Genomic DNA, 24,544 nt, shown 5'->3' on the forward strand with positions numbered 1-24,544 from the left:
GATTGTCATAAATTTTAATGGAAGATGGTGTCACGACCCAGCCCCACGGGCCATGACTAGTGCCCGAGCTGGACACTCGTATACGAACCTGTTAGATATAGTCAAACTGAAACTAAGGACGGAATGAAAACTTGTAAAAGCAACTAAAGATTCATAATGCCATATATCATAGTAAACCTGTCTCCTGAGGAGTCACAGCTGACCAAAGCATAACACAATACGCAAGCCGACAGGGCTACCACTATATACGGGAAGATCCAAAACAAGCCATATCGACACAGCTGACCAAAACCTATATACAACCCACATATGTCTACAGACCTCTAAGAGTATAAAAGTGAAATATGACGGGACAGGGCCCCGCCGTACCCCTGGATATGCAGAAGTCTATATCAAAAGATCTGTACCAAAATAGTCTAGGCTCCGGAACAATGAAGCTCTCCAAATAGCTTAGCTGAAGTCCTAGGCTGGAGGATCACCAAACCGAGTGTCTGTACCTGCGGGCATGAAACGCAGCTCCCGAAGAAAAGGGTTCAGTACGAGATACGTACTGAGTATATAAAGCATGAAATACAATAAAGAAGATCATGACTGAATAAAAGATTACATGAGACAAGTATAATAATCAAAGATACCAATGTACTTGTGCCTTATGAAATGAAAATCATGCATAGCTATACATATACCATACCCGGTCCATTGTGGGACTCGGTGAATAAAGTCGTATACATGTATACCATACCCGGCCCATCATAGGACTCGGTGCCATAATCATATCATCATCACATATATATATATGTATATGTGTGTGTGTGAGCGCGCGCGCGCGCGCACGCGCACGCGCGCGCACGCGCGCGCACGCGCACGCGCTTGATCCTCACAAAAAAATGATCAAAGCAATCCATTATACACCGCTTATAACTTGTAATTATATATAACATAATTTTACAAGTATAAACAATACAATGAAATAAAAACTATTATGAAATGCAAAACAATTCTTACATTTTAACTTTCAAACACGGAAAAAAACACAGTTTCTTAAAACACTATTACTATCATACTATTCATTTTATCTCTCTATAAGCAAATAATCAATAAAATTTATCAATATTACAATTAAACATAACTTCTTCATGAACAAAAAATAAAATTATATGATAATTCTGATACATAAGACTTATGACCAATGACAAGTGAAAATGTGCAATTCCACTATGTGTTTTTTTAAAAAAAATTAAGTGATATTCACCCTCTCTAGGGGTATTCATGGTTCGGTTTGGGTCAGTTATTGATTAAAACCATAACCAAATCAATTTAGTCGGTTTTTAAATATCTAAAATCATAACCAAACCAAATAAAATAATAACCACCGGTTTGGTTATTGCCGGTTTGGTTGAATTTTTTGGTTTATGACTAGCAGCCATGAGACTTATCAGTAAAACATTAAAAAGTTGAAAAAGACATGTCTTTTTTTTGCTTCAAACGATAACTTTTATTTATCGTTTAAGGTGGAACATACATCATAGAAATATTTTCACTATTAGTGATAGTGTCATACTCAAGTTACCCAAAGTTGCTAAACTATTACATATAGAGCTAAAAACTAACTAAGTAGTGACTGCACCATTTTTGTCATCTTAATACACATACCTGGAAATAAAGTAGAGCCTAGGAGCTTTTAGTTGTTGTTACAAACATACATATAAATTAAACATAAAGACTGCCTAAAATTAAAATGAAAATATATGAAATAAAAAAACTTTGTGTAATGATCCAAACTTTGGGGCAATACTTGCATTTTGACCTCAATTCTCCCATTTTATTAAAAACACTTTGTGTAATGATCCCAAACTTCAGATGTTTTTCTATCATTATCCCCAGGGCTAGGGTCTCGACTACAGAGAGTTGTTCTTGGGCATTACCATGTGCTTGAGTTACAGCAAATGCTGATGTTACTGAAGTATCTTCTATAGGAACCTCCAAATCTACAACCTCTGTCCTTTTCACATGAAAAATATTAGAAGTTTAGGACCCATTCAGACAAGAAAAAAGAAAGGTATAAATTCGGGAAAAAAAAGAAGAAACAACCTAAAATCAAATGGCTGACAAAGAAAGACTAAAAATTTAAGTTAAAGACATTAGACTCTAACGTGAACTTCTGTTAGTAGGTTTACATTTAACACTTAAAGAGTTAAAAGACTTAAAGACATGGGCTTGGACATATTCTTAAAAACATGGGCCTTAAATAATCATGTGAAATAAGTAGACCAAAAATCAAATTAATGATTAAAAGGTATAAAATATTTATAATTATTTATGAAAAACTAATATTATACATATAAATAATTATAAAATTTATGTATATAATTTATCAGTTTGGTTCGGTTATTTATTCGGTTATTTTTTAATATAACCATAACCAAACCAAATATTATCGGTTTTTAAAATTTAAAACCAAATCAAACCAAACTAAACCAAATGTCGGGTTTTTTATTCGGTTTGGTTAAATTTTCGGTTTGGTTCTGGTTCTAACCAAAACCGTGAACAGCCCTAACCCTCACGACGTTCTCAAATAGTAAATATCCAATACTATGACTTGTTATATGAGTTACACCCAATCTTCTATTTCTATAAATGAAAAGCTATTGAGTATCATTATTTGGTTAAACAATTATGAGGGTGAATGATTTTAATTAAGGAATTTAAAATATAATTTGTGTAAGAACTGTTAGGCGAGCCATGGGCGTTAGGCGTGTTTAGGGCGTACGGTTGGGCGCTTAGGGCGTAAGCCTCATAGGAACTAAGCCCCGCACATTAGCCCCAGGGCGTTTTGCCACTGCCCTGCCCCGGGGCGAGTCCTGACATTGCCTTTTAAAATAATGTTACAAAATTAAATAAACAACTGATTATATTAAGGAGGGTAAATTAGTCGCATTTCAATTTTTTATATTAATAATTAGCAGGTTAAAAGATTTTTTACCAAAAAATCAGGATAAGGAGAAAAGTTAATGACATGAAGTCAAACTTGGAAGGAGGTATCTAATTTATCTCATGTTTCATTTATGAAGTTACCCATGTTAATCTTGCTTTAGAAATCCAAATCTGACTACTAATACTTCAATACATTTGAGAAATAATTAATTCATGATAAGAACAAAATTGGAAAAAGAATTTTTTTCCTATTTACTAAAATATATTGGTGAAAGACTAATCCATTGATAAAATAGACTTGAAAAAAGAAGTAGCAGCAACAAACAAACAATAAAAAGGATATGTGATAGAGCTTTGGATGTTGTAATAATGACAATTTGATGTTTAATACTGAAAATAACATTTTCGGATGTACTAAATTAGTAACTATAATCAGGTTACTATTTAATGCTTTCACATTGAAGAACAAAAAATAAATAGTTAATGTGCATTTTTACCCTTTATGACGTTATCACTGTCATCATTTTAGATATTAATAAGTCACTTAAAGTTTGTCATATTTACGAAATTGTACTGAACAACTAAAGTAATTAAAAAAACTAATCGACGTGCAAAAAACACTTAAAAAAAGTACACAACATTTAGAAGCATCCGACACATTCCAAATAAGGGCTTTAGAATTACGTTACTTGACTGAACACAAGAATGTAAGTGCAATAATAAAAGACATATGCGTTGGGGTAAAAAAGACCTTTAGAAATAGTGGCACGAGGGGTACATTTGGATTTTAGTGTCAACTCACGAAGACTGTTCTATTTCAACTTAGTAGCTAATTTAATTCTAAGTGGACCCAAATTGAAAATGGTTTTGATTGTCTTGAAAACTTTTGCCTATAAATAGAGACTGCTTCTTTCCCATATTTTTCATCAATCTTATGTCATTTCGTAGAGAGTGTTGTCAGAAAAATATTAAGAAAAATCTTTTGGAGTGAATCAATGAGTTTATTTTTTTGGAGTTTTTTAGTAAATTAAAATAATATCTCTTATTTTGTACTCTTTGTAACTTAAATTAGTGGAATCGATCCTTCTTAGAGAGAGTGGCTTCTTTTCTTGTTACGCAAATTGCATCGAGTCAGATTTAATGCTAGGGGCAAAATGCATGCCCAAATTTAGAATGGCCAAAGATGAACTTGATTTTTTTTTTGGAGGTCCTTGATTTTCATCTTAAGACATTCTACAATTTGGGCAATGCATTGTGCCCCTAACGTTAAATTGTGACCTGATGAAGTCTGCATAACAAAGAAAAAATACACTATCAGTAAGAGAACTACGCCTTATGATGTATAATACTGTACGGATATTTACTTATTCGTAATCTTCTATTCAGTTTACTTTTAACGATAGATTGATTTTCTCTCTTTAGTTATGTCATATCTGATAATTAAATTCTATCATTTACCTTTTTAGCTTGGACAAGTGTGTGTGTATATATAAGGTAGATTTAATGTGTTTATTTACATATATAAGTTTTGAATATTGTGAACAAATGTAAAAGGTTAGTTCAAACGGTCCAAGGTGTTTAAAATTGTCTCCAATGTTCAAGGTTTGATTCCCAGGAACAACATTACTTTTTATGTTTAGCTTTTATTAGTTTTTTCAAACCTTACTGCTTATTTTATGAAAATATCCATATCGTCATAAGTTTTGTAACATTTTTTTCTTCCAAAATTAGACTTTTGTCTCGCTTGTCACAAGTTCTGTAGAAATTAGGTTATGCCGCATAAGTTATGTACTATTTTTCATATTATGTTGAGTGTTGAAATTTTTGTCTTTTCCGGCATAACTTGTGTAGGATATTATGATACATATGGCGAAACTCAATGCAAACTTTGCCGAGCAAAATTTAAACTTATGCAGTTTCTCACATTATGTTGAGTGCTGAAAGTTTTGTCTTATTCGGCATAACTTGTGGAATGTTACGATACATGCCGAAGCTAAACATAAATTTTGCCGAGCAAAATCTAAGTTATGCAACGCCAAAATTGTTGAAGAGCAAAAATTAAAGACCAAACATTTTGAGGGGCAAAAATTAAATATCACCCTGAAATATGGGCATTTGGGCGACTGACCCATCAAATTTGGGCAATTTGCACGAATACCCCTATCTTGGAGGTGGTCTTTAATTTTTGCCCCTCAAATAGCTGGTATTTAATTTTACCCTTCGGCCCTTAAGTAACAAAAAAGTGGCCGAAAATACCATTGACATTGAAAAAACAAAAAATAAAATTCAGATTTATGACCTAATTTTGCAAGCCAAAATTCCATAGAAACTATGCCTTGTCTGGCATAGTTATGTAGAAATTAAGATATCTAACATAACTTCATTTCTGCAGAAGTTATATCGAAAAAGGCAAAGTTTCTATAAACTTATGCTGAGCGAATTAGTCACTGCACAAAGTATCTTAATTTCTACAGAACTTTGTTGGACAAAACATAGTTTCTATGTAACTTTGCCTGACAAGACATAATTTTTATGAAACTTTGCCTTGCAATTTTTTTTTCCAATTCTACCCGAATATTTGATTTTATAAATCATCGAATAAGAATACTTTGGCCCACAAATTTTCAATAGATGAGAAAATGAACAAAAATTAAAGACCTCCGCTTTGAGGATAAAAAATTAAAGACCAGTCCATATGAGGTCAAATCCTGGCAAAAAAAAAGAAAAAAAAAGGATCAAATTCTCCTGGGCAATTTGCAGGATTGTCCTTCGCTGGGTGGTCTTTAATTTTTGTCCCTCAAATCAGTGATTTTTAATTTTTGCCCTTTGCTAAAAGCCCCTTAGTTTCAGGTTCGAACTCTCACTCAATCAAAAATTAAAAAAAAATTGGCAAGGCATAAGCTGAGATTTCAAACTCTGCCTTAAGGTAAAAAAAAAAAGACCTATTTTGCTGGATTTTTATAAATCTCTGCCTTTAAGGCCTAATTTTGGATAAAACTTATGCTTTGCAAATTATTTTTTTGATTGAGTCTGAATTCAAATGCAGAACCTTTGAGTGTTAAATGACAGGTAAATATTAAAGACCATCAATTTGAAAGACAAAAAAAAAAAAAAAAAAAAAAGGAATTCTCCTCGAGCCTTTGGAAGCCTAAATACGAGCTAATAACCCAAATTCGGCCCACAACTGAAATGAGGGGAGAGTAGTTTCACTTTCTGACGGCAATTTCACTGAGCTGCCAGCCCGCACCTCTCCGGCGAAATTGATTTGTAAGTAATACAATACTATTTTTGTTTCGAGCAGTAAAACTGTTTTTGTTTAAAAGACCACGTGAATTAGTAAATTGGGGAAACTTGATGATTAACAGAGTGGACCCTTTTGAGTTTAAGTTAGTAGATTATTAGAAAACATAATAGATAATCTTTCTAACTACAGACTGCACTGCATCATTTAGATTTTTAGGTTTGAAGTTGTTCCTGACAGATCCTAAGAATATTATGCTTATTTTAGTGTAGTTTTTATTTATCGTCGTTCAATGCTTGCAAATTATGCAGTTAGATTTAAGCCTAGGCACATAATCAAAATCCATGCAGTGCTATTTGATTAAAAAAAAAAAGGTTTGAGATTGCTTGTGATATAACCATGTTGTTTATTGTTACAAGCAGATAAGATGACCGACCTCAATGTGACTTTGCTCTCTGGTTAGAAGTTTAGCTTGCTAATATGGCTAAATTCTAATTCATTATATATCTTAATTTCAGATGGAAGAAGCTTGTCTTGATAGTGAGCATGATGTTACTGGGCAAGGCAGTGGGAGATTTCAAGAAATAGAGTCAGATGGGTTAGATGATCAGAACAGTGAGCAAATTGAGTCGGATGAATTATTTGTTCAAAATGGTGGGCAGGTAGAGTCAGATGGGTTAGATGATCAGACTTGTGTTACTGATGGGCAGAAGGAATTTGTTGCCCCAGCTGTAGGAATGGAGTTTGAATCGTATGACGATGCTTACAACTACTATATTTGTTATGCCAGGGAGGTTGGTTTTCGTGTTAGAGTAAAAAATTCCTGGTTCAAAAGAAATAGCAGGGAGAAGTATGGCGCAGTCCTATGCTGCAGTAGCCAGGGCTTCAAGAGGATTAAAGATGTAAACCGGCTGCGCAAGGAAACTAGAACTGGTTGTCCTGCAATGATCAGGATGAGAATGGTGGACTCCAAAAGATGGAGAGTTCTTGAAGTTACTCTTGAACACAATCATTCGTTAGGTACAAAAGCATGCAAGTCTATCAAGAAAACGGGTGCTGGAAGCAAGAAGAAGTTGGATTCAAATTGTAATGCTGAAGTGCGAACAATCAAGTTATACCGGGCGCTTGTGATTGATGCAGGTGCAAATAGGAATGCCGATTTTAGTGCAAGGAGGTGCAAAACTTCATCTAATTGCCACGATAAGCTAAACTTAAGAAAAGGAGACACCCAAGCCATGTATAATTATTTCTGCCGCATGCAGTTGACAAACCCAAACTTCTTTTACTTGATGGATCTGAACGATGAAGGGCAGTTGAGGAATGTGTTCTGGATTGATGCCAGGTCAAGGGCGGCATATGCTTACTTTGTTGATGTGATCTATTTTGATAATTCATATTTGTCCAACAAATATGAGATTCCTCTTGTGGCATTTGTGGGCACAAATCACCATGGTCAATCAATGTTGCTGGGCTGTGGCCTGCTTGCTGGTGAGACTAAGGCCTCTTATGTTTGGGTGTTTAAAGCTTGGCTCACCTGTTCTCTTGGACGTTTCCCTCAAACATTTATTACAGAAAGATGCAAGATTTTGGAGACAGCAGTCAGTGAAGTGTTCCCGAGGTCTCTTCATCGTTTTGCTTTATCGCACATCATGAGAAAGGTTCCAGAGAAGTTGGGAGGATTGCGTAACTATGATGTTATTCGAAAGGCATTGATTAAAACAATATATGAGGTTCTAAAGCCATTTGATTTTGAAGCAGCATGGAGATTTATGATCCAAGGAATTGGAGTTGGTGATCATGAGTGGCTTTGTTCATTGTACAATGACAGAGCTAAATGGGCTCCAGTTTATCTGAAAGAGACTTTTTTTGCTGGAATGGCCACTGCCAGGCCTAATGAAATATTGACTGCTTTTTTCGATAAATATGTGCACAAGCAAACTCCTCTAAAAGAGTTTCTTGACAAATATGAATTAGCTTTGCAGAAAAAGTTCAAGGAAGAAGCGTTTGCAGATATGGAGTCGAGAAACTCAAACCTTGAACTCAAAACAAGATGTTCATTTGAGTTGCAGCTCTCAAAAATGTACACTAGAGAGATCTTCAAAAGATTTCAGTTAGAGGTAGAGGAGATGTATTCTTGTTTTAGCACAACGCAGTTACATGTTGATGGGCAGGTGGTAATATTTTTGGTGAAGGAGCGTGTTTTGGATGAGGGAAATGGGAGAGAGATACGGGATTATGAAGTTCTGTACAACAGAGCAGCAGCCGAAGTTCTTTGCATTTGTAGCTGCTTCAACTTCTACGGATATTTGTGCAGGCACGCATTGTGTGTACTGAACTTCAATGGTGTGGAAGAGATCCCTTCAAAGTACATTTTATCACGGTGGAAGAAGGATTACAAGCGATTATGTGCATCAGATCTTGAATCCAGTTCTACTGAACAGGTTCAATGGTTTAGCCAGTTGTATAGCAGTGCATTACAAGTTGTGGAAGAAGGGATGATTTCCCTAGATCATTATAAAGTAGCTGTAAACGCATTTGAAGAGTCTCTGACCAGAGTTCACCACATTGAAGAAAAACTAAATAAAAATTCTTTGTAATTAACGTATCTACTATCAGTCCTTGTAATCGAAGGGTGCCTGAATCTCTTCTTGTGTATAATGTATTTAGAACAAGGACATTTGTAACTGTGTTGAAATAATATATATAATTTCGGCTTCATTTACAGCGGCCCTAGTTTTGCTGTGCATAAATATGAATCTACAAGCTCACAGAAGCTTTCCAAGTGAAAATGCTGAGTAACAAAATTCACTTACTCTTTGTACCTTAGAAATCGGAAGAATGATTGTTTTTGTGAATTACTTCAGCATACGTAGAACGAAACTTTAGAGCATGCTATTTGTTCTTCAATAGGCATCAGCTCACGTGTCATATTTTTCTTTTGGACCTTGTTATACTCGACTACCCACAATGCAAAAACAAATGAAAAAGAAAAAATGGTTTATCGTCTTATTGTGTTTATCCAGTTTCCTCTTTTCCATCAACTTGGTGTGTCTAGGCTGTTTACCACCTTTAATGAACCTTTTATAGGTACCTTATAGAATTAATCTAGGTGCACACCAACTGACTCGAATACTATAGTTATAAGGGAAAATGACATAGTAATACTTGTTAAGATCCTATATTACAAAATATAAGAATATTTTTTCTTATTTACAAAATATACCAACTTAATTACAAAACATACTAGATCTGGAAAAATTAAAAGCCACCCTATATTATGGGCGGAAATTCAATGCACAGAGCCTAAAAATCCATAACAGAGAAGATATTCATAGAAAATACTTAAACGAAGAACTTCATAATATATCATATTCATCATACACACGCTGCAGAACCACACAAAAGATTTGGGAAACTAGAATGCAAAAGGTGAAACCAAATCATCGCTATCTCTAATAGTCAAAACTTCAGTTCTTGAGAGTAGATCCGATGAGGAAGGCAACAACAGTGACGGCAAAACAAGCGGCGAACGATGGTGAGATAGATCCGGCGACGAACGACGGTGAGATAGATCCGACGGATGAAGCCGACGCCAGTGCAAGTGAGTCGGCAACCACCGTAGCTCCGATAAGAGAACAAACTGTGAAAATAACAGAGAGTTGGGGGATAATTGACGAATCTGTTGAATAATTAGTTGGTGTTTATGTTTTTAGGTTTTACATGATTAGGTATTTGAATTAGTTTCTGGAAAGTTTTCTAATTATTATTGTTGTTAATAGTTTAGTTCTTAGGAGATTGGGTAATGAATTGTATGAATAATGGTAGAATCGTGAATTATGTAAAGCATAAAACTCTATGAATGATGGTAGAATCATGACTTATGTTTCAGAAAAGTGTTTTTCAAGTTTTCTATGTTGTTGTTGTATTAAATTTGTATGAATATTGTATGAAAGTTGTATATAATGTTGTTGTAGTTGTATTAAATTCTCAAAAACCTAACATGCTAATCCTTGAGCGAGACATACATATTTCATACCTGTTTCACTTTTCATACATGAAAATTTGAGCAAAATTTTTAAGTCTTGACTGAGATATACACATTTCATACACTAAATTCTGAGCGAAAATTTTAAGCTTTAAGGGAGATATACACTTTTCATACACAAAATTTGAGCAAAAATTTTCGTATATGTTTTGTAAAAAATCTATTGATATGTTTTGTAAACTGAAAAGTATCATCATATTTTGTAAATATACCCTATTCTTATGTATATATAGGTTATTCTCCCTTAGTTATAATAGTAATGCATCTTGATAATGATAGCACAAGCAGTAAAAATTCATCAAGTATACGAAATATGTAGATGCACATTAGCAACATATTTACTAGTCATCTTATTTTAAACAAGAAAACAAGTGTCATAAAATAGAATGGAAATTGATAGTACTATGTTTATATACTTAAGGACCCGTTTGGCCATAAGAATTATTCACTTTTTTTCAGATTTTTTTTTTACTTTTTTCAAAAAATTAGTGTTTGGCCATGAAAAACAAGTTGGTTTTTCACAATCATAACAAGTACATTTCAATAACAAAAAAAAAAAAAAATGCTATTCGCAAAAACAATGGCCAAACACAAATCCAACTCTAAAATTCCCAAAAAGGTGATTTTTTTTTTGATTTCTATAGCCAAACGCCTACTTAAAAAGGTGAAAGGACTACTCTATCATGTAGTCAAAGTTGAAGGGGTATTAGTGCACTTCTAACCATTTCTCTTGTGGATGGCGAAATAGGTCGTCATTTGGCCGCTTCAATTCTCCCGCCATTTGTGAAAAAAGAAAGAGCTCCAAACCCTAACTTTCCTAATTCCTCATCGAACTGGTATGTATCTTTCGAAATGAAACCTAATCGTTGATCAATGTTCCGTCATACTATTTCAGTTTTCACTTTTGCTGCTATCCCTAATCGACGTTTTGAGGTCGTAATGTCTAAGGCTCCTAGATTGTTGAAATTTGCTTTCGGCCGACCGGCTATATGTGTAACTTGGAGCGTGTTGAGGTCTACTTTTGATTTATTCTGAGGTGATTGCTTGGTCTTGCAGGAATCCTGGGAGGTATCGTATCAAATTTCCTTGTAGTGTTTATTGAACTAAATGAAGTTCAAGGCATTTCTAACCGACAATGGTGTCAATCTTTTGGACAAGAGGTTCCTGCCTGCCCTTGACAAAATGGGAAAGATCTGTCACCTCTATCTTACGAGAGACCACGTATATTTCCTCCATAACCTCCTTAATGGTGATGGTATCCAATCCATTGCTCAATTCCGCAAAGAAGCACTCTTTGATGAGTATCGCATCTCTAGCCAAAATGATGATCGGATTTCTTTTGCTATTGACCTCTCTCTTCTGCACCGTGCCCTTCATAGTCTCATTAGTATTTACACCGAGTTCAGTGCCAGCGACAGTGGAGTTCCTGGTGGAAACAACGCCCCTAACCGCATCCAAATCAAGCTGGTAAAGAAGCTCCCTCCACATTCTCAACAACCTATGCCTTTTCTCACTTTTGAGACGAAAGGTTACAAGTCTGCCGTTATTCAAGATGTGCCCATCTCTAAGCCCTTGTCAAGGTCTGATGTACTTGAATTACAAGCAGCCCTTGATATGGCTCAAGATATGCCTCAGACACTTATAGGAGTACCAGACATGCACCAGTTACAGAACTTCGTGGATAAAATGAAAAATGTCGGTGACGTGCTTAATGTTTCAATAAGCAAGTATGGTGATCTCCATCTGCAAGTTTCTACTACCCTAATTACACTTGGTGCTGAGTTCCGGAAGCTGTCAGTTGTAGGAGAACAAGCAGAGAGTCCAACAGATGATCAACATTTGAGTGCTCAGTCAAGGACAAGAATAGCAATTGAGAGAGGAGATGCAATGACAGTGCAGGTGAGCGTAAAGCATTTCTTCAAGAGTCTTCAGTGTCATCAAGCAAAGCCCGATTGCGCTTTCTATGGGATCGCTCAGCTGGGTGCTTGCTTAACAGTCATATTTCAGTTCTACATTCCAGGTACACATCAAACGGATAAGGCAATCAGTCTACATTGCCGGCTACCCGTCCTTGACCCCGGAGCTAGTTGAAATGTCACTAAATTAAGATTTGTATTTCTTTGGCTTAGAAGTACTTTTGGCAGTTTAACCTTCCTAAATTCCTTGCTGGTCATGTGAATGCTGTCATAGACTCATAGCTGAAAGCATTAGTCCTCATAACATGAATTATAGTGTCCTTTCTGTATAATTAAATGAAGACTTGATTGCGTCGATTCAATTTTTCGGGTGCTCCCTCGAGACACTTCAGATTTTACGATTGCCTGGACTTCATCAGGGGAAGGAGGATTGTACAATCCGCTGTTCTCCCTAATCTCTTGCTAGTTTTGGAAGGCGTAGTAAGCGTTTTCTTGATACTCGTATTTCTGTTGAGGTTTTATTTTTATTGTTACTAATTTGATGTGTTTTAGTTTTCTATTATGCTCTGTGTGCGCATGGTGTAGCTCTGAGGCAAATCAGAAGTAGCAGCTTAAAAGGCTAGGATGACAGACTAGTGTATGGTTAAGGAAACTAAAGTAGCCAGAAGATCTATATCTTCCCTATTTTCCTCTCATCATACATGTAGTACTGCCATCTTAAGTGTCACCCTTATACACTAACATTAGCATTGAAGTAATGATTCTCCAAAACCATACAAAGGAGACAAGGATTCATTTGCTCAGCAAATATAGGGCATTGTAACGAATGACACTACGCCCTCTGTCCCAATTTATGTGATACACTTTTATTTTTAGTCTGTCCTAAAAAGAATGATACATATCCTTATTTGATAATAATTTAACTTTAAACTTTAACTTTTATGCTTAACGAAATGATCTATAACCACACAAATATTTTTGGCTTAGTTTAGACCCCAAGATTCAAAAGTCTTTTTTTATTTCTTAAACTTTGTGCTCAGTCAAATTATATCACATAAATTGGGAAGGAGGGAGTATAATTTTTGCGGGTCTCTGGCTTCTCAATGACTTGAATTGTTTTCTTCAGGAGTGTTGCATGTACTGCTATTTAGTTTTTCAGTATACTTCAAATTCGGTGAATGTAAATTGAACTTACTTCACATATTCAACGGAAATTGATTGTTTGGGGCCTAGGATTTTAAAAGAAAGATACCTTTTTCTTTCCTTGCTTTTTAGGTGACATAAAAGTTAATGATATCTTAAAGTTAAATCTGACATTTTTTTGGACATGTACATTGGACTTCAAGAATTTTCAGAATCACCAATCTTGTTATGTTTGCTTTCCCTAGAGTTAATCCTAACATGTGATGTCCAACACAGGCTTTTGGCTGGTGGATTTGTGACGTTACCACAAAGAATCCGTAAAAGATCCACTCCAAAGCGATTTGCACCTTGCCATAGTGGATTTGTTTTTTGAATCCCTCTTCACTCTTTTTTCTTCTCTATTAGTATATTTTCTAAAATTTAAAAAAGGATTTCACTTGATACAGTCCTTTTTTTTCCCTGATAAAATTAATTAATTAATTAGTGTTTAGTTATCACCCTTTTTAAAGAAAAATCATATTTTTCTCTAATAAAAGTTATTAATTTGATTCTTTTTTTCAACAATATAAAATCAATCATTTAATGTTCGACTATTCATATAATCTTAATCTTAATTATAATCCAAACAATTTTTTTACCCAAATGTCACCCTTTAAGTTAAAGAATGGCGATGAGGAATCATATTCGTAATTTGAGAGGCTATATTTCTTCTTCTAAAAAGTTTCAGTCAAGTCAATTGTTAAAATCAATAGTCTAGTGGAATAGAATGTGTTATTATTTCTATATTCGGGAAAGGGGCTGAAATATAATCGAGATTCTTGAATAATTAATTTCCAAAGATTATATTTCATTTTATAAAAACTTAAAATCAATGTTCAAGTGGGAGAGAATGCGTTTTTCTTCCTACCTTTTAGCTTTAAAATTTCATGTACAATTGCTGAATTTTTTCGCTATAACAAGGTGATAAAATTATTTTTTATCATATTAAACTAACTAAATTTACTCACTATAACAATAACATCATAAAAAAAAGTTATTTTAATTGTTTAAACGGCGCAAATAAAAAAAAAAGTCACTTGATGAGAAGGTTCTGTCAACAGAGAAGATAAAATTGAGTGACGTTACTATTACAATGATAAAGTTTAGTCATTTGAATGTAATAAAAAATAAATTTTGTAACTTTACTATTATAATGAATAAAATTAAACAACTTTTTCATTATAGTGCATATAGTTCAATTATTTTAAAATGATAAAAGATAATTATGTAAATTTTGTTAGTATAATAATAAAGGATCAAAACTAACTCTAACTTTTCAGGAAAAAAGTGGGCTGAGGAGTTCACTATGGAAAGAAGAGATAAAGTAACATTTGTTTTGGTTATGGAAAAAATCGTGACAAGGATAGATAAAAATTCCTTCATTTTTAATTAAACGTTTTGAATTTGAGTTTTAGATATGAAAAATACCTGATAAAGCATACTTTTTCTTTAAATGTATCGTATGCAACACGAATTTAAATTAGTTGGGCTCCAATGCAGATGCATGAAAATCGCCTGGGAAAACAGTAACACTAATCAAAAAAAAAAAAAGGCAACCGTTTAAATGTGGAGCTTTGGATCTGTTTACCGTAAAGGGTTTATATTTTAGCCTCCTCAGCTTTAAGTTGCACCATACCGATAAAGCTTAAACTTTAAAGCAATAGCCAGTTAAAGTAAAAGTAGAAAAAGACGAAAATCACCACAACAGATTCAAGGGGGCATGTGGAAAGTTGCGGATTAGACAAAAATGATCCATAAACCCGACCCGCATGTTGATTTGCCAACTTTCTTTCTTTATATATAATGTCATCCATCTGCATGCACTACTCTTGCCAGTTTACTTTCCACTTCCACCGTTGAATTCCATGGACTTGATGAAGCGTCTTTGTCCTCACTCTCCATACGTATGTTTTTACTATTTGCCTAATTCCCACTAATTTGATTACTCTCTATGATCAGTTTTCAGTATTCCCAAGTTTATACATTAAAAAGACTGCTCTTTTCTTGACGGTTTTTGTTTCAAGAATTCAGTTCTTCCTACTTTTCTGGCATCCTTAATTAGTAGGAGTAGTATTTAATTATGAACTACAGAAGTTAGTTGTTTTCCTCAAACATACTTCCTGTGTCAGTTTTCTTTTGCGAATGTTCAAGATCAAGATTCTGTCTGGTTCTGATTACTATACAGAGTGGGATAACTTTGGAAATTCTCTTTTATTCAAGTCTTTTACTTGGTTACATTCTTGACTTCTTGTTGTACACAGTAATCCTACTACAATTTACAAACATCCTCTGTTGGCCTATTCGCCTTGCCGTAGGGTATTCTTTTGCTTTTAAATAATTCAGTTATTTCTCTGCACTGAGTTTTTCTCTCATCCTTTCTCCTGTATTTTCTTAATAAAATAGTAATTAGTACCATCTTTTTTCACTTTTTATTATCTGAAAATATTTCCGCTTCTTTCTTGAGATTTTCTTTGCTAGTCTTCAAGATTCTATCTGGTACTAAGACTATTGCTTCTCGGTGTAACCTTAGTCCTTAGTTCTGAAACTTCAAAAATTACTCTTTTTCTTGAACCTCTATTAGTAGAGATGGAAAATCATGCTTTATATCTTGCTACCTTTATACCTTGTGTTTGTGCTATTCACCACTTCCTTTTTTTATTTCTTGGTGGTCAGGTATGGAATAGCGATGGAGTTTCAGAGTGTTTCAGCAACTTATATCCTTACATTAATGTTTTTTTTTTCTATGTTAAGAAAGATATGTTAATTGCAGTAATTGTTTATTACCTTAACCATGTTCACAGTTTTAGGTTTTGGAGCTAATATCTTGACTGTTGTCCTTGTTGCTGCTATAGGAGCAAGTAAAAGGAGTGCCAGAGATGGAAAAAGGGTATGCTGCATATTCATTGCAAGAGAAGTTGATTCCTTTCACCACTCCGCTTAAATTGGATATAAAAGTTTCTACACATTTCATATAATAAATGTAGCCATTCCATTTAGGAAAGTATATTTCATTTGGCATGATCCATATGGGAAGTAGAGCACTTAATTAGAAGTGCATCTTAATAAGCCTTCGTATCTGATTGCAAAATCTGCAGCGTCTATCTCTATTTCTTGGAGAAGGGAGGGTGCGAAAATATCTTTCCTCCACGGGTTTTGGGGTTGGATAATTATCAATCTGAGTTTGTGATCAAACTCCTAACTGTTGAAGAAACTAGTTTTCCTGTACCTTACATTGATCATGGAACTGTGTTTATGATGGTAAACATAATCCACTTTCGCAAAGGTCCAACTGAGTTTTCTCATTAACGGTAAATGGCTGTGAAGACTTGCAACAAAAGCAGGACAGTTTGGGGAGAAAAGTGATTGGAGCAGAGTATAGAAGAGATGGGGACAGGTGGGTACTCGGATGCTGATGAGTTATCAGAATTCATTAGCTTCAAATTAGTGATCACCATCATATCTCTCTTTTTCCAGGACGGATATCAGTTTCTGGAGATTTTATCATTGCACGGTTTTATGTAGGTTAGCCCAGACACGACGGTTATAAAAAGGAGTTTTGTATAGATTAATGAATATCTGATCATAAAGAAGGTTTTCCGTGCTATTTTCTGGCTGTGTAGGAAGCAGTGTATAGTCAGGAACGCGCAATCATATAGTGTTGCAGAACTTCTTTTTTTCCCACCGAAACTAAACACTTTGTATTACTGCATCAACTAACTACAAAGTTCAAATGTACCATTAGCATCATGCACAATCCAACTTGGTATAAAATTCTCCCAAAAAATACAACCGCTCTTTTGGCTCTCATAGCAAGACAGCAGTGCCACTTGTTTTTATTGAGCTATAGCTGCAGATTAATTATCTACCACATGTAATTGCTTTTACCTATTAGATAACGTCAATTGTTTCTTCCCCTGATATAATTAACAGGAAATGAGGAAATTTATCAGGTGTTGGTGTTTTGTGCAAGGACAAGTGTAACAATTTTATCTCTCCATTTGTTGCTGTCATGTAGCTTGGAAATTGTAGTTCTTACAAGTTTTTAAATCACATAGGTTTCTGGCACATAAGAAAGAAGGCTAGAGGTGAAAATGCACCTAGGGAAGTGTTCTTGTCATTTATGTTTTGATTATGTGCAAGGAAACAAACGAGGGTCTTTAATAGGATTCAAGACCCTGTGTAGAAGACTGAGGGTTCAGTTTGTATTTTACGTGTTTGGGTGAAAAATATAGGGTCTCTAGCTGTTTGATTAGATTTCTTAGAGCCATTTTGTTTTACATAATTGTACTATGAATGTGATTTCTTGGTGCTTTATGGAGTTGGATTAGCTTAAAGAAGACAACATAGTATTTTCTTATTTATTTATGATTAGTCATTTCAATTCTGAATTGCCTTATTTCATGTTTTCCATTCTCTTAACTTTATAACTGCACTTTTTGACTCGTAATTATACAAATTATTTCCATGGAAGTCTTCACTCTATATAGTTAGTTTAATATTTTCATGAGGTGTTTCGTGGGCTAATGGTCTACAGGGATCAAACAGGTACCCCTTCTGTTAAAGGTTTCCTTGCATCTTATACCTGCTTTGGGTGCAAGCATGGCACTCTACGACATGATTGTGCTAATAAAAAAAATGCTTGACAGTAATCATGTTCAATATCATGAATGGCTCTTCAGGTTCTCACAATTCTCAGTTTGGGTGAGACTTGCACTTCTCTATCACATTATGAATTTGTTTGCAGTGATTCCCATTTCTTATCAGGCATACTTTTTCAGGCTACCATTCTGCTGGTCTTGAAGTGTGGGTACTGCTATATTGTTTGCTGCAACCCCATCTTATGTGTTTGGTGGATGTTGAAATTTCTTCTTTTAGTACCTCATTTACAAAGAGATTTTACTTCTCTTCAGGTACAACTTGTCATTTACAGGAAATTTTATATGGCTTTCACTGCACTGAGTTTTTTTAAGATGGTGGACTTGTTGGATCTGTGAAATTTACTTTCTCCAAGAGATCTATTTTTATATGGTGGTAAATGCATTAATCAGTTTTACGAATGCCCCTACAAGTAAATATGCTGGATCTTGTCGCACTTCAGAATCAGTTTTTTTTTTTTTTTTTTTTTTAAATTCCTGAGGAATACGTTGAGCTACTGTTTATTACTTTTAACCCAAATTCATGCATATTGGTACTTGTTGTGCATTGGCATTTTTGTGCTAAAATGTTTTTTCTAGGCTTGTCTAGTGCTATGCTTTACAAGTATGCAGTAGATTACTGCCAAAGCAGATTAATAGATTCTCTACAGTAAGCTGAAGCTAAAGGTGGTTTATTATCTTATGAATCTTTGTGTTCTTCATGGATATACACCCTAAGGTCTTCGAACCAACATCTTATGTAAGAGAAAGTATCTGTTCAGGAGGAGGCTTTACTGGTCTTGAACAATTTTCCATGTTCAGCTCTTGATACTTATCTGCTTTACTGCACACATTTATCACCTAGATTCTGCTGACAACTGAATGTTGAAATAGTCGAATATGATTTTCTGTTACAGGTTCTACTATGTCTTAAAGAAAGCTTCACTGCTTTAATGGATATGTGTTTTGGAGTTTCGATTAATATAATCAGAGCTACAGCAAGGCCTCAGAGTAGTAGGTAACTTCCTCTTCTTGTTTTTGACATTATGAGTTTGCAATGATTCAAAGATCCAGCTATGGTTCTGTAATCTGTGATCCTAGCCTCTTAGTGCAGTTGAGTAACCACATATGCATAAAGATTATAGGTTACCTGACAGATGAGAGGTCAAAAAAAGAGTCATCCTAGTAGGGAGAGGTGCTGTTTAATTTTGAGAAATTAGAACTTTGTGCCCTTGATGAAATACTAATTTATAACCTAATAGCATGAATCAGTGAATGCAAAAAATAAAAAAATGAAAGATACGTTTCTTGAATTAAAACAATCAAATGCAGTGGATTTTAGCATAAGTGCTTTAAGTGTTGTAAACATACCTGAGAATGAATGACAAAAAATGGAGCTTGGAGCTTGGCTTCGGGTCCGCAGATCGATTAACGGAACGACCTCTTATTATTTGTAATCCAAAATGGAATCATAAAACATATTATTCCAATCTTCTATTACCTTGCTAAGTTGATATGGATTTACGTCCAGGATTTGTGTATTCAACCAGCTACTGGATATGTTAAACATTCGAATGTTGATAATCATCTAATCCCTTGAATGCATGCTGCTTTGACTCTCCGAGCTTTCTAAATTTTAATATGTATGCATTAAATGTCTGGCATAAGTTCTGATAGAAGTTCATTTACCTACATTGTTTTGGATGATATTATTCATGCAGATGCATAGAAGTTTTTGATTTTTCATCTACCCGGATTCATCATATATTTATTTATTATTATGTATTCTCAATGTAACAATATGATCTGGCAATAATTATCAGATTTTGAAATTTTAATTATGTTGATCAAACAGTGAATGCGTTGCTAAAGTTAATTTATCCAGTAGTTAATACATTCATCTGTTTTTTTTTTCTTTTTTTCTTAATTCATTACTAACTTCATGATTAATTGAAAAATAAATAGTTGCGTGGAGGAGGAGTTACTTCTGCCGAGTAAAATGGACAGTGGTCAAGGTAGCTCCAGAGGAGTGGTATGTATATCTTTTCCACTCATTATATGAGATTTTTCATGCTATTTATTGAATTCCGTCATGGGATTGTTGAAATATGAAAACACTGAGACCAGTTTTACCACTTTGGACATGTCAGAAAATACTAGTTCTTTAAAAAATAAGTTACAAATTCTATACTTTTTCTGTATTAAAATGGTGCGGAATCCATATTCGTTTTTACTTTGCGCACAAACTTTGGTTCCTCATAACATTTTTACTTTCTGTTCTTCTTTCCTCTGTTTATTCTAATCTTGGAACAATGGCTTTCATTGGGATATTAGTCAAAGGGAATTATATGCAACTGCTGGGATCTGATAGCATTCAAATCTATCAAACCCGTAATGGAATGTGGAGTCAAAAGGCAACTTAACTTTGAAGATTTGCTTGAGCTACCCATTGATATGGATCCTTCATCCTGCCACACTTTGCTGTTGACATGCTGGAAAGCTCAACAAAGAAACGAACATTCTCATCCTTCATTAATCAAAACAATATGTCGTGCTTATGGATGGCAATATTTCCGTCTAGGTCTTCTGAAGGTAATATTTATTGTGACCACTTTATGTTAATCTTGGAAAAATAAGGAAGAACCAATGCGTCCATGTCACCAAGCTGATGCATTTTTGATGGGACACATTTTTTACCAGCTACCCACTGTATTAGACAGTTTATTATCTAAACATACTACAAACAACTCTATGTAACCAAATCAAATCCTTTTCCATAACATATTACTGGACAATGAGAGTCAATTGAATAGGACAAGGGAGAACTGTCTACTGATTCCATAAAGGTTTATTCCAGAGAACTTCTGCATGATGCAAGCTGGTAACTGATGAAAGTCTTTTCTGCTTTAGGTGACTAACTTCTTATATTGCATACCACAAGTTTTTGGTGTTTTCTTACGTGGCATCATATGCAAAGTTTCTTTAGAATATAGGGACCAGTTAGATCTCAAGACCAATAGTTGAATTTGATGATGCATTCATTATTCAAAAATACAGTACTGAATTGTTAATACCTTTTCTCCATTTTGTAGGTGCTTAATGACTGTCTCGGTTTTGCGGGTCCATTGCTTCTCAATAAGTTGATTCGCTTCCTCCAGCAAGGTTTGCATATAGAATTATTTCATTTTATTTTCAGTATCCTTCAGATTCTGAATCTACTGAACTTAATCCATGTTTTTCACTGGAAAAGTGATACTTCTCTCTGGTTTCGGAGCTTTCATATTCCAAGACAGTTGTTTTTTCCTGCTTTTCAACTGACATCAAAATTAATGCTCTCCTAGAGTTAATTAAAACTTTGCTTCTTACAAATGCGATCAGAAGTTTTCTGAATGATTACTCTTGTCAATCGACATAATGCCTCCATAGAATTAATTCTAACCTGATATTAGTACGTGTACTGTTAAAATTTTCAGAATCAATAATCTTGTCCCCATTCAGTTGTTGCATGTCCTCTTTTAGCATGTCCTCTTTTAGTTTTTTAATGCAGATGCTTTCTCCCCATCAATCATTAGAGTGTAGATTTTTAGTTGAAGATGCTGCTTTCTTCTCCTTTACAAGGACTGTAGTATCTTCCAGTCTGACGGTATTATTGACAATGGTTAGCTTTAATGTTGTATATCATCGAACTCAATTTAGCATAGATCAATTAACTAATCATTGGACAAGTCTGCCAGATGCCTTCATGACTGTTCATCGGTTCTTCTTAAACATTCTTCTCAAGGTCGAATGACCCTTCATGACTGGTGTTTGTACTCTTTATCTACAGGTTCGAGAGACTATGATGGCTATATTCTTGCACTATCCTTGGGCCTTTCTTCTGTCTTGAAGTAACTGTTAATCTCCTTTTCTGGAATTCATTTTAATTTTTAGTTATGATATTTTTCAGTTTTTTTCAAGTTCTTGTGAAACTACATGTTGTTCTTGGTGAACTTCGTATCAGAACTTTAGTTACTGACAGAATTCTGTTGCCCAATGTTATCTTGCACACACAAAACATGAAGAAAAAAAGAGAGAGAGAACTGTGTGAATTCTAGGTTGCTCGTTTATCAGCATTTTGGATTTCAAGTTATATCTTCATGTCATAATATACATATCTAACTGCTTAAGTGTTTAGAAAGAGTCGTGTTCATATATATATGTGTCTTAGAAGGGATGTCACTTCCATGGCAGGACATACATGTAAACACAATTGGTCTTGGATAGATGTAGGCTTTTACTTTAGAATTTGCTGTTATCGACATTTTTGAGAGTGGAACATTTCACCTTCTATCTCTGTATCTCCAGCCTTGTTAGAATTTGCTTTGTTTTTTTACTTTTTTGAACTTGAGTTTTACTGGAAAATGGGAAGTCGATTTTAACTGGAGTTCTACCCATCTCGCATTTTCTTTCTTTGGAAATGTATACTTATTGTGGCAAGCTTTCAACCTGAGTTTTGTTATCTATATACCGAATACTTCTCATACTATCTAGCATATATCGTGTCTTTCTCGCATTTGTCTGACCATTTTAGTTGTATAATTTACATTGTAAGATATTATTAGTCTCTGATTTATGACACATTGTCTAAGTTTCAGAAGTTCTCTGTGTAATGCTGCAGATCGTTCCTTGATACACAATATACTTTTCATCTTTCAAAGCTCAAGCTCAAGCTAAGATCCAGTATCATGAGTCTTATTTATGGAAAGGTGAATCTTCTTTATCAACAATAAGCTATTATCAGTTCCTTCTTTATTATCTTCAACAATCTGTTGTATAGCCACACATTACAGCTGTCATACGGGATCATGTTGTATCTTCATTTGTGATTTATATCGTGAGTAATTTTCACTAGACCATTTAGATGGTAAAGTGGCATTTGTAGTCTCTTTAAATTTGGACAGTGTCAGGTGCTTCTTTTCTTGTCAAATGAGGAGGGTATTTATTGTCATTGCTTTCTAATGAAACGAGCTTAAATCTTGAGCTTTCAGATACTATGTCTTAGCTCTTTTAGGTCTGAAGTATTTGAAATGCCTATCTAACTGAAAAATGTTATTATTTTCCTATGTTCTCAACTGAATGATTCTTTTCTTTTAAAAGCCTAAACTGGAAATCTTTACAATAACAACTATGCTTCAGCCCCAAACAAGTTGGGGTCAATGATATGAAGCCTCATTCACCATTACTCCATATGATCTCATCTCTGGACAATATTAACAAAATAAAAATAAAAAGCACTACAAGTTCTTTATATTTTCTTCATTCAGATTATTTCCATCTGGATATTTTCAAACTTAGAATATGTTTGACCTAAAATGAGAATATTGACACCCATTTTATATTCGGTTAAAGCGAGTATATTAGGAGTATTGAGCTCTTTAGATAGTAGAGTATGATTGACCATGATTTGCGTGTTGTTCTTATACGAATTTTTGTCGTCTAGAGTGACAACTGAGAAAAATAATACATTGGATATTTTTGTTCCATGTAAAGGGTGTCCTACCAGTCTTCAAAACCTAAGGCTAGGTAGGAGGGCCAAGTCCCATTTGCAAAACCTAGGAATCCAGGCAGAGAGTACCTTTTATTTATCTTTTCCATTTTTGAAGTATAATGGTCATAGAGAAAAGTGATAAATCGACCTTTGTCCTTCTATAGGCATGTCTATGTGTCTACCACTTTTTTAAACCTAAAGGAGCTTCTCCTTAGTTTTCAAACTTCAGCAGTGAGTGAATTTTATGGCTACATGATATTAGTGACTAACAATGCCATTTTTCTTTTCAAGTGTCTTTCTGTTAGTTTGGCTGAGAGATCAAAATTTTCGGAAGGAGAGATTCAGACATTTATGTCCGTGGATGCTGATCGAATTGCGAACCTGTGTAATAGTTTACATGATGTGTGGAGGTTAGTATTCTCTATCTTGAGAAGATCAGTAACAATGCAATTGGTCCATTCCCCCCGGCCCCCAAACCCCCCACCCCCACCACCACCACCACAATAAGCTATACAAAATGAAGATGTTATAACTTCCTTTTGCTTGCTAACCTTCTTATGATCAGTATCCGAAAGATCTGAGTAAAGGCTTTATTCATGCAGTAGTGGATGCTTTTTATTTTATAAGTTTCAACAATTATTTTCTGTGCATATTTAAAACTCACTTGTGCTTCCTAAATCTATGCCAAAACATTCTTGAGAATTTTTTTAATTGCAATTTGTCATTTGCACTGTGACCGGAAAGAAGAAAATGTTTCGGGAAGTCGGAACCAGTTAAAAAATCATTATGGTTCAGTGAATGATAAAGATTCACTTATTGTCTTTCAGTAGGTAACTTGAAAGCCACGATATAAGAGAACTCAATGTAAAAAGGTAGCATGGCTAGCAAAATTTGAGTACGAATTAACGTATATCTGCTGGCTGTGCAAACAGTTTCTTTTATCAGTAGCTAGCTGTACTCAACCATGTTCTCTAAATTTTGGATATTGTGCTATTTATCCACTATGCTTTTTACTTCATTCAGCGAAAATTTGGTATGATGGGTTCATATTTGTGTTGACGGATC

The 24,544-nt window shown here is 34.5% G+C and overlaps 3 protein-coding genes across 10 annotated transcripts in view; all 3 read left to right on the forward strand.

The window, feature by feature from the left end:
- The first annotated feature begins 6,043 nt into the window (after nucleotides 1–6,043).
- Nucleotides 6,044–8,897, forward strand: LOC132633075 (protein FAR1-RELATED SEQUENCE 6). Its single transcript, XM_060349283.1, has 2 exons — nucleotides 6,044–6,201; nucleotides 6,694–8,897. The coding sequence occupies exon 2, from the start codon at nucleotides 6,694–6,696 to the stop codon at nucleotides 8,770–8,772; it is 2,079 nt and encodes a 692-aa protein (XP_060205266.1). The 5' UTR covers nucleotides 6,044–6,201; the 3' UTR covers nucleotides 8,773–8,897.
- Nucleotides 8,898–10,920: 2,023 nt separating this feature from the next.
- LOC132633076 (uncharacterized) lies at nucleotides 10,921–12,532 on the forward strand. The gene is made up of 2 exons (XM_060349284.1): nucleotides 10,921–11,056; nucleotides 11,277–12,532. The coding sequence occupies exon 2, from the start codon at nucleotides 11,328–11,330 to the stop codon at nucleotides 12,309–12,311; it is 984 nt and encodes a 327-aa protein (XP_060205267.1). The 5' UTR covers nucleotides 10,921–11,056; nucleotides 11,277–11,327; the 3' UTR covers nucleotides 12,312–12,532.
- A 2,521-nt stretch (nucleotides 12,533–15,053) lies between these two features.
- LOC132633077 (ABC transporter C family member 13) overlaps nucleotides 15,054–24,544 on the forward strand; it is a 31,588-nt gene continuing 22,097 nt past the window's right edge. Inside the window, exons 1-12 of one of the 8 annotated variants that reach the window (XR_009579550.1) lie at nucleotides 15,054–15,222; nucleotides 15,992–16,032; nucleotides 16,118–16,205; nucleotides 17,864–18,019; nucleotides 18,097–18,228; nucleotides 18,870–18,970; nucleotides 19,918–19,984; nucleotides 20,287–20,544; nucleotides 21,045–21,114; nucleotides 21,779–21,839; nucleotides 22,610–22,697; nucleotides 23,771–23,889. Coding sequence is in view for 7 of the 8 variants with exons in the window: in XM_060349286.1 (XP_060205269.1) it covers nucleotides 15,461–15,504; nucleotides 15,992–16,032; nucleotides 16,120–16,205; nucleotides 17,864–18,019; nucleotides 18,097–18,228; nucleotides 18,870–18,970; nucleotides 19,918–19,984; nucleotides 20,287–20,544; nucleotides 21,045–21,114; nucleotides 21,779–21,839; nucleotides 22,610–22,697; nucleotides 23,771–23,889 (1,223 nt within the window). In the remaining variant the exon portion in view is untranslated. Of the gene's footprint in view, nucleotides 15,223–15,287; nucleotides 15,635–15,991; nucleotides 16,033–16,117; nucleotides 16,206–16,239; nucleotides 16,713–16,819; nucleotides 16,841–17,852; nucleotides 18,020–18,096; nucleotides 18,229–18,869; nucleotides 18,971–19,917; nucleotides 19,985–20,286; nucleotides 20,545–21,044; nucleotides 21,115–21,778; nucleotides 21,840–22,609; nucleotides 22,698–23,770; nucleotides 23,890–24,544 lie in introns of those variants that run through there. The other 7 variants (XM_060349285.1, XM_060349286.1, XM_060349287.1 and 4 more) reach the window with 7 other exon arrangements.

The sequence above is a fragment of the Lycium barbarum genome, chromosome 3 (assembly GCF_019175385.1).
Source record: "Lycium barbarum isolate Lr01 chromosome 3, ASM1917538v2, whole genome shotgun sequence".
Lineage (NCBI taxonomy): Eukaryota > Viridiplantae > Streptophyta > Magnoliopsida > Solanales > Solanaceae > Lycium > Lycium barbarum.

Coding starts and splice junctions, on each gene's coding strand:
- LOC132633075 (XM_060349283.1), top strand. CDS start 6,694: ATGGAAGAAGCTTGTCTTGATAGTGAGCATGATGTTACTGGGCAAGGC.
- LOC132633076 (XM_060349284.1), top strand. CDS start 11,328: ATGAAGTTCAAGGCATTTCTAACCGACAATGGTGTCAATCTTTTGGAC.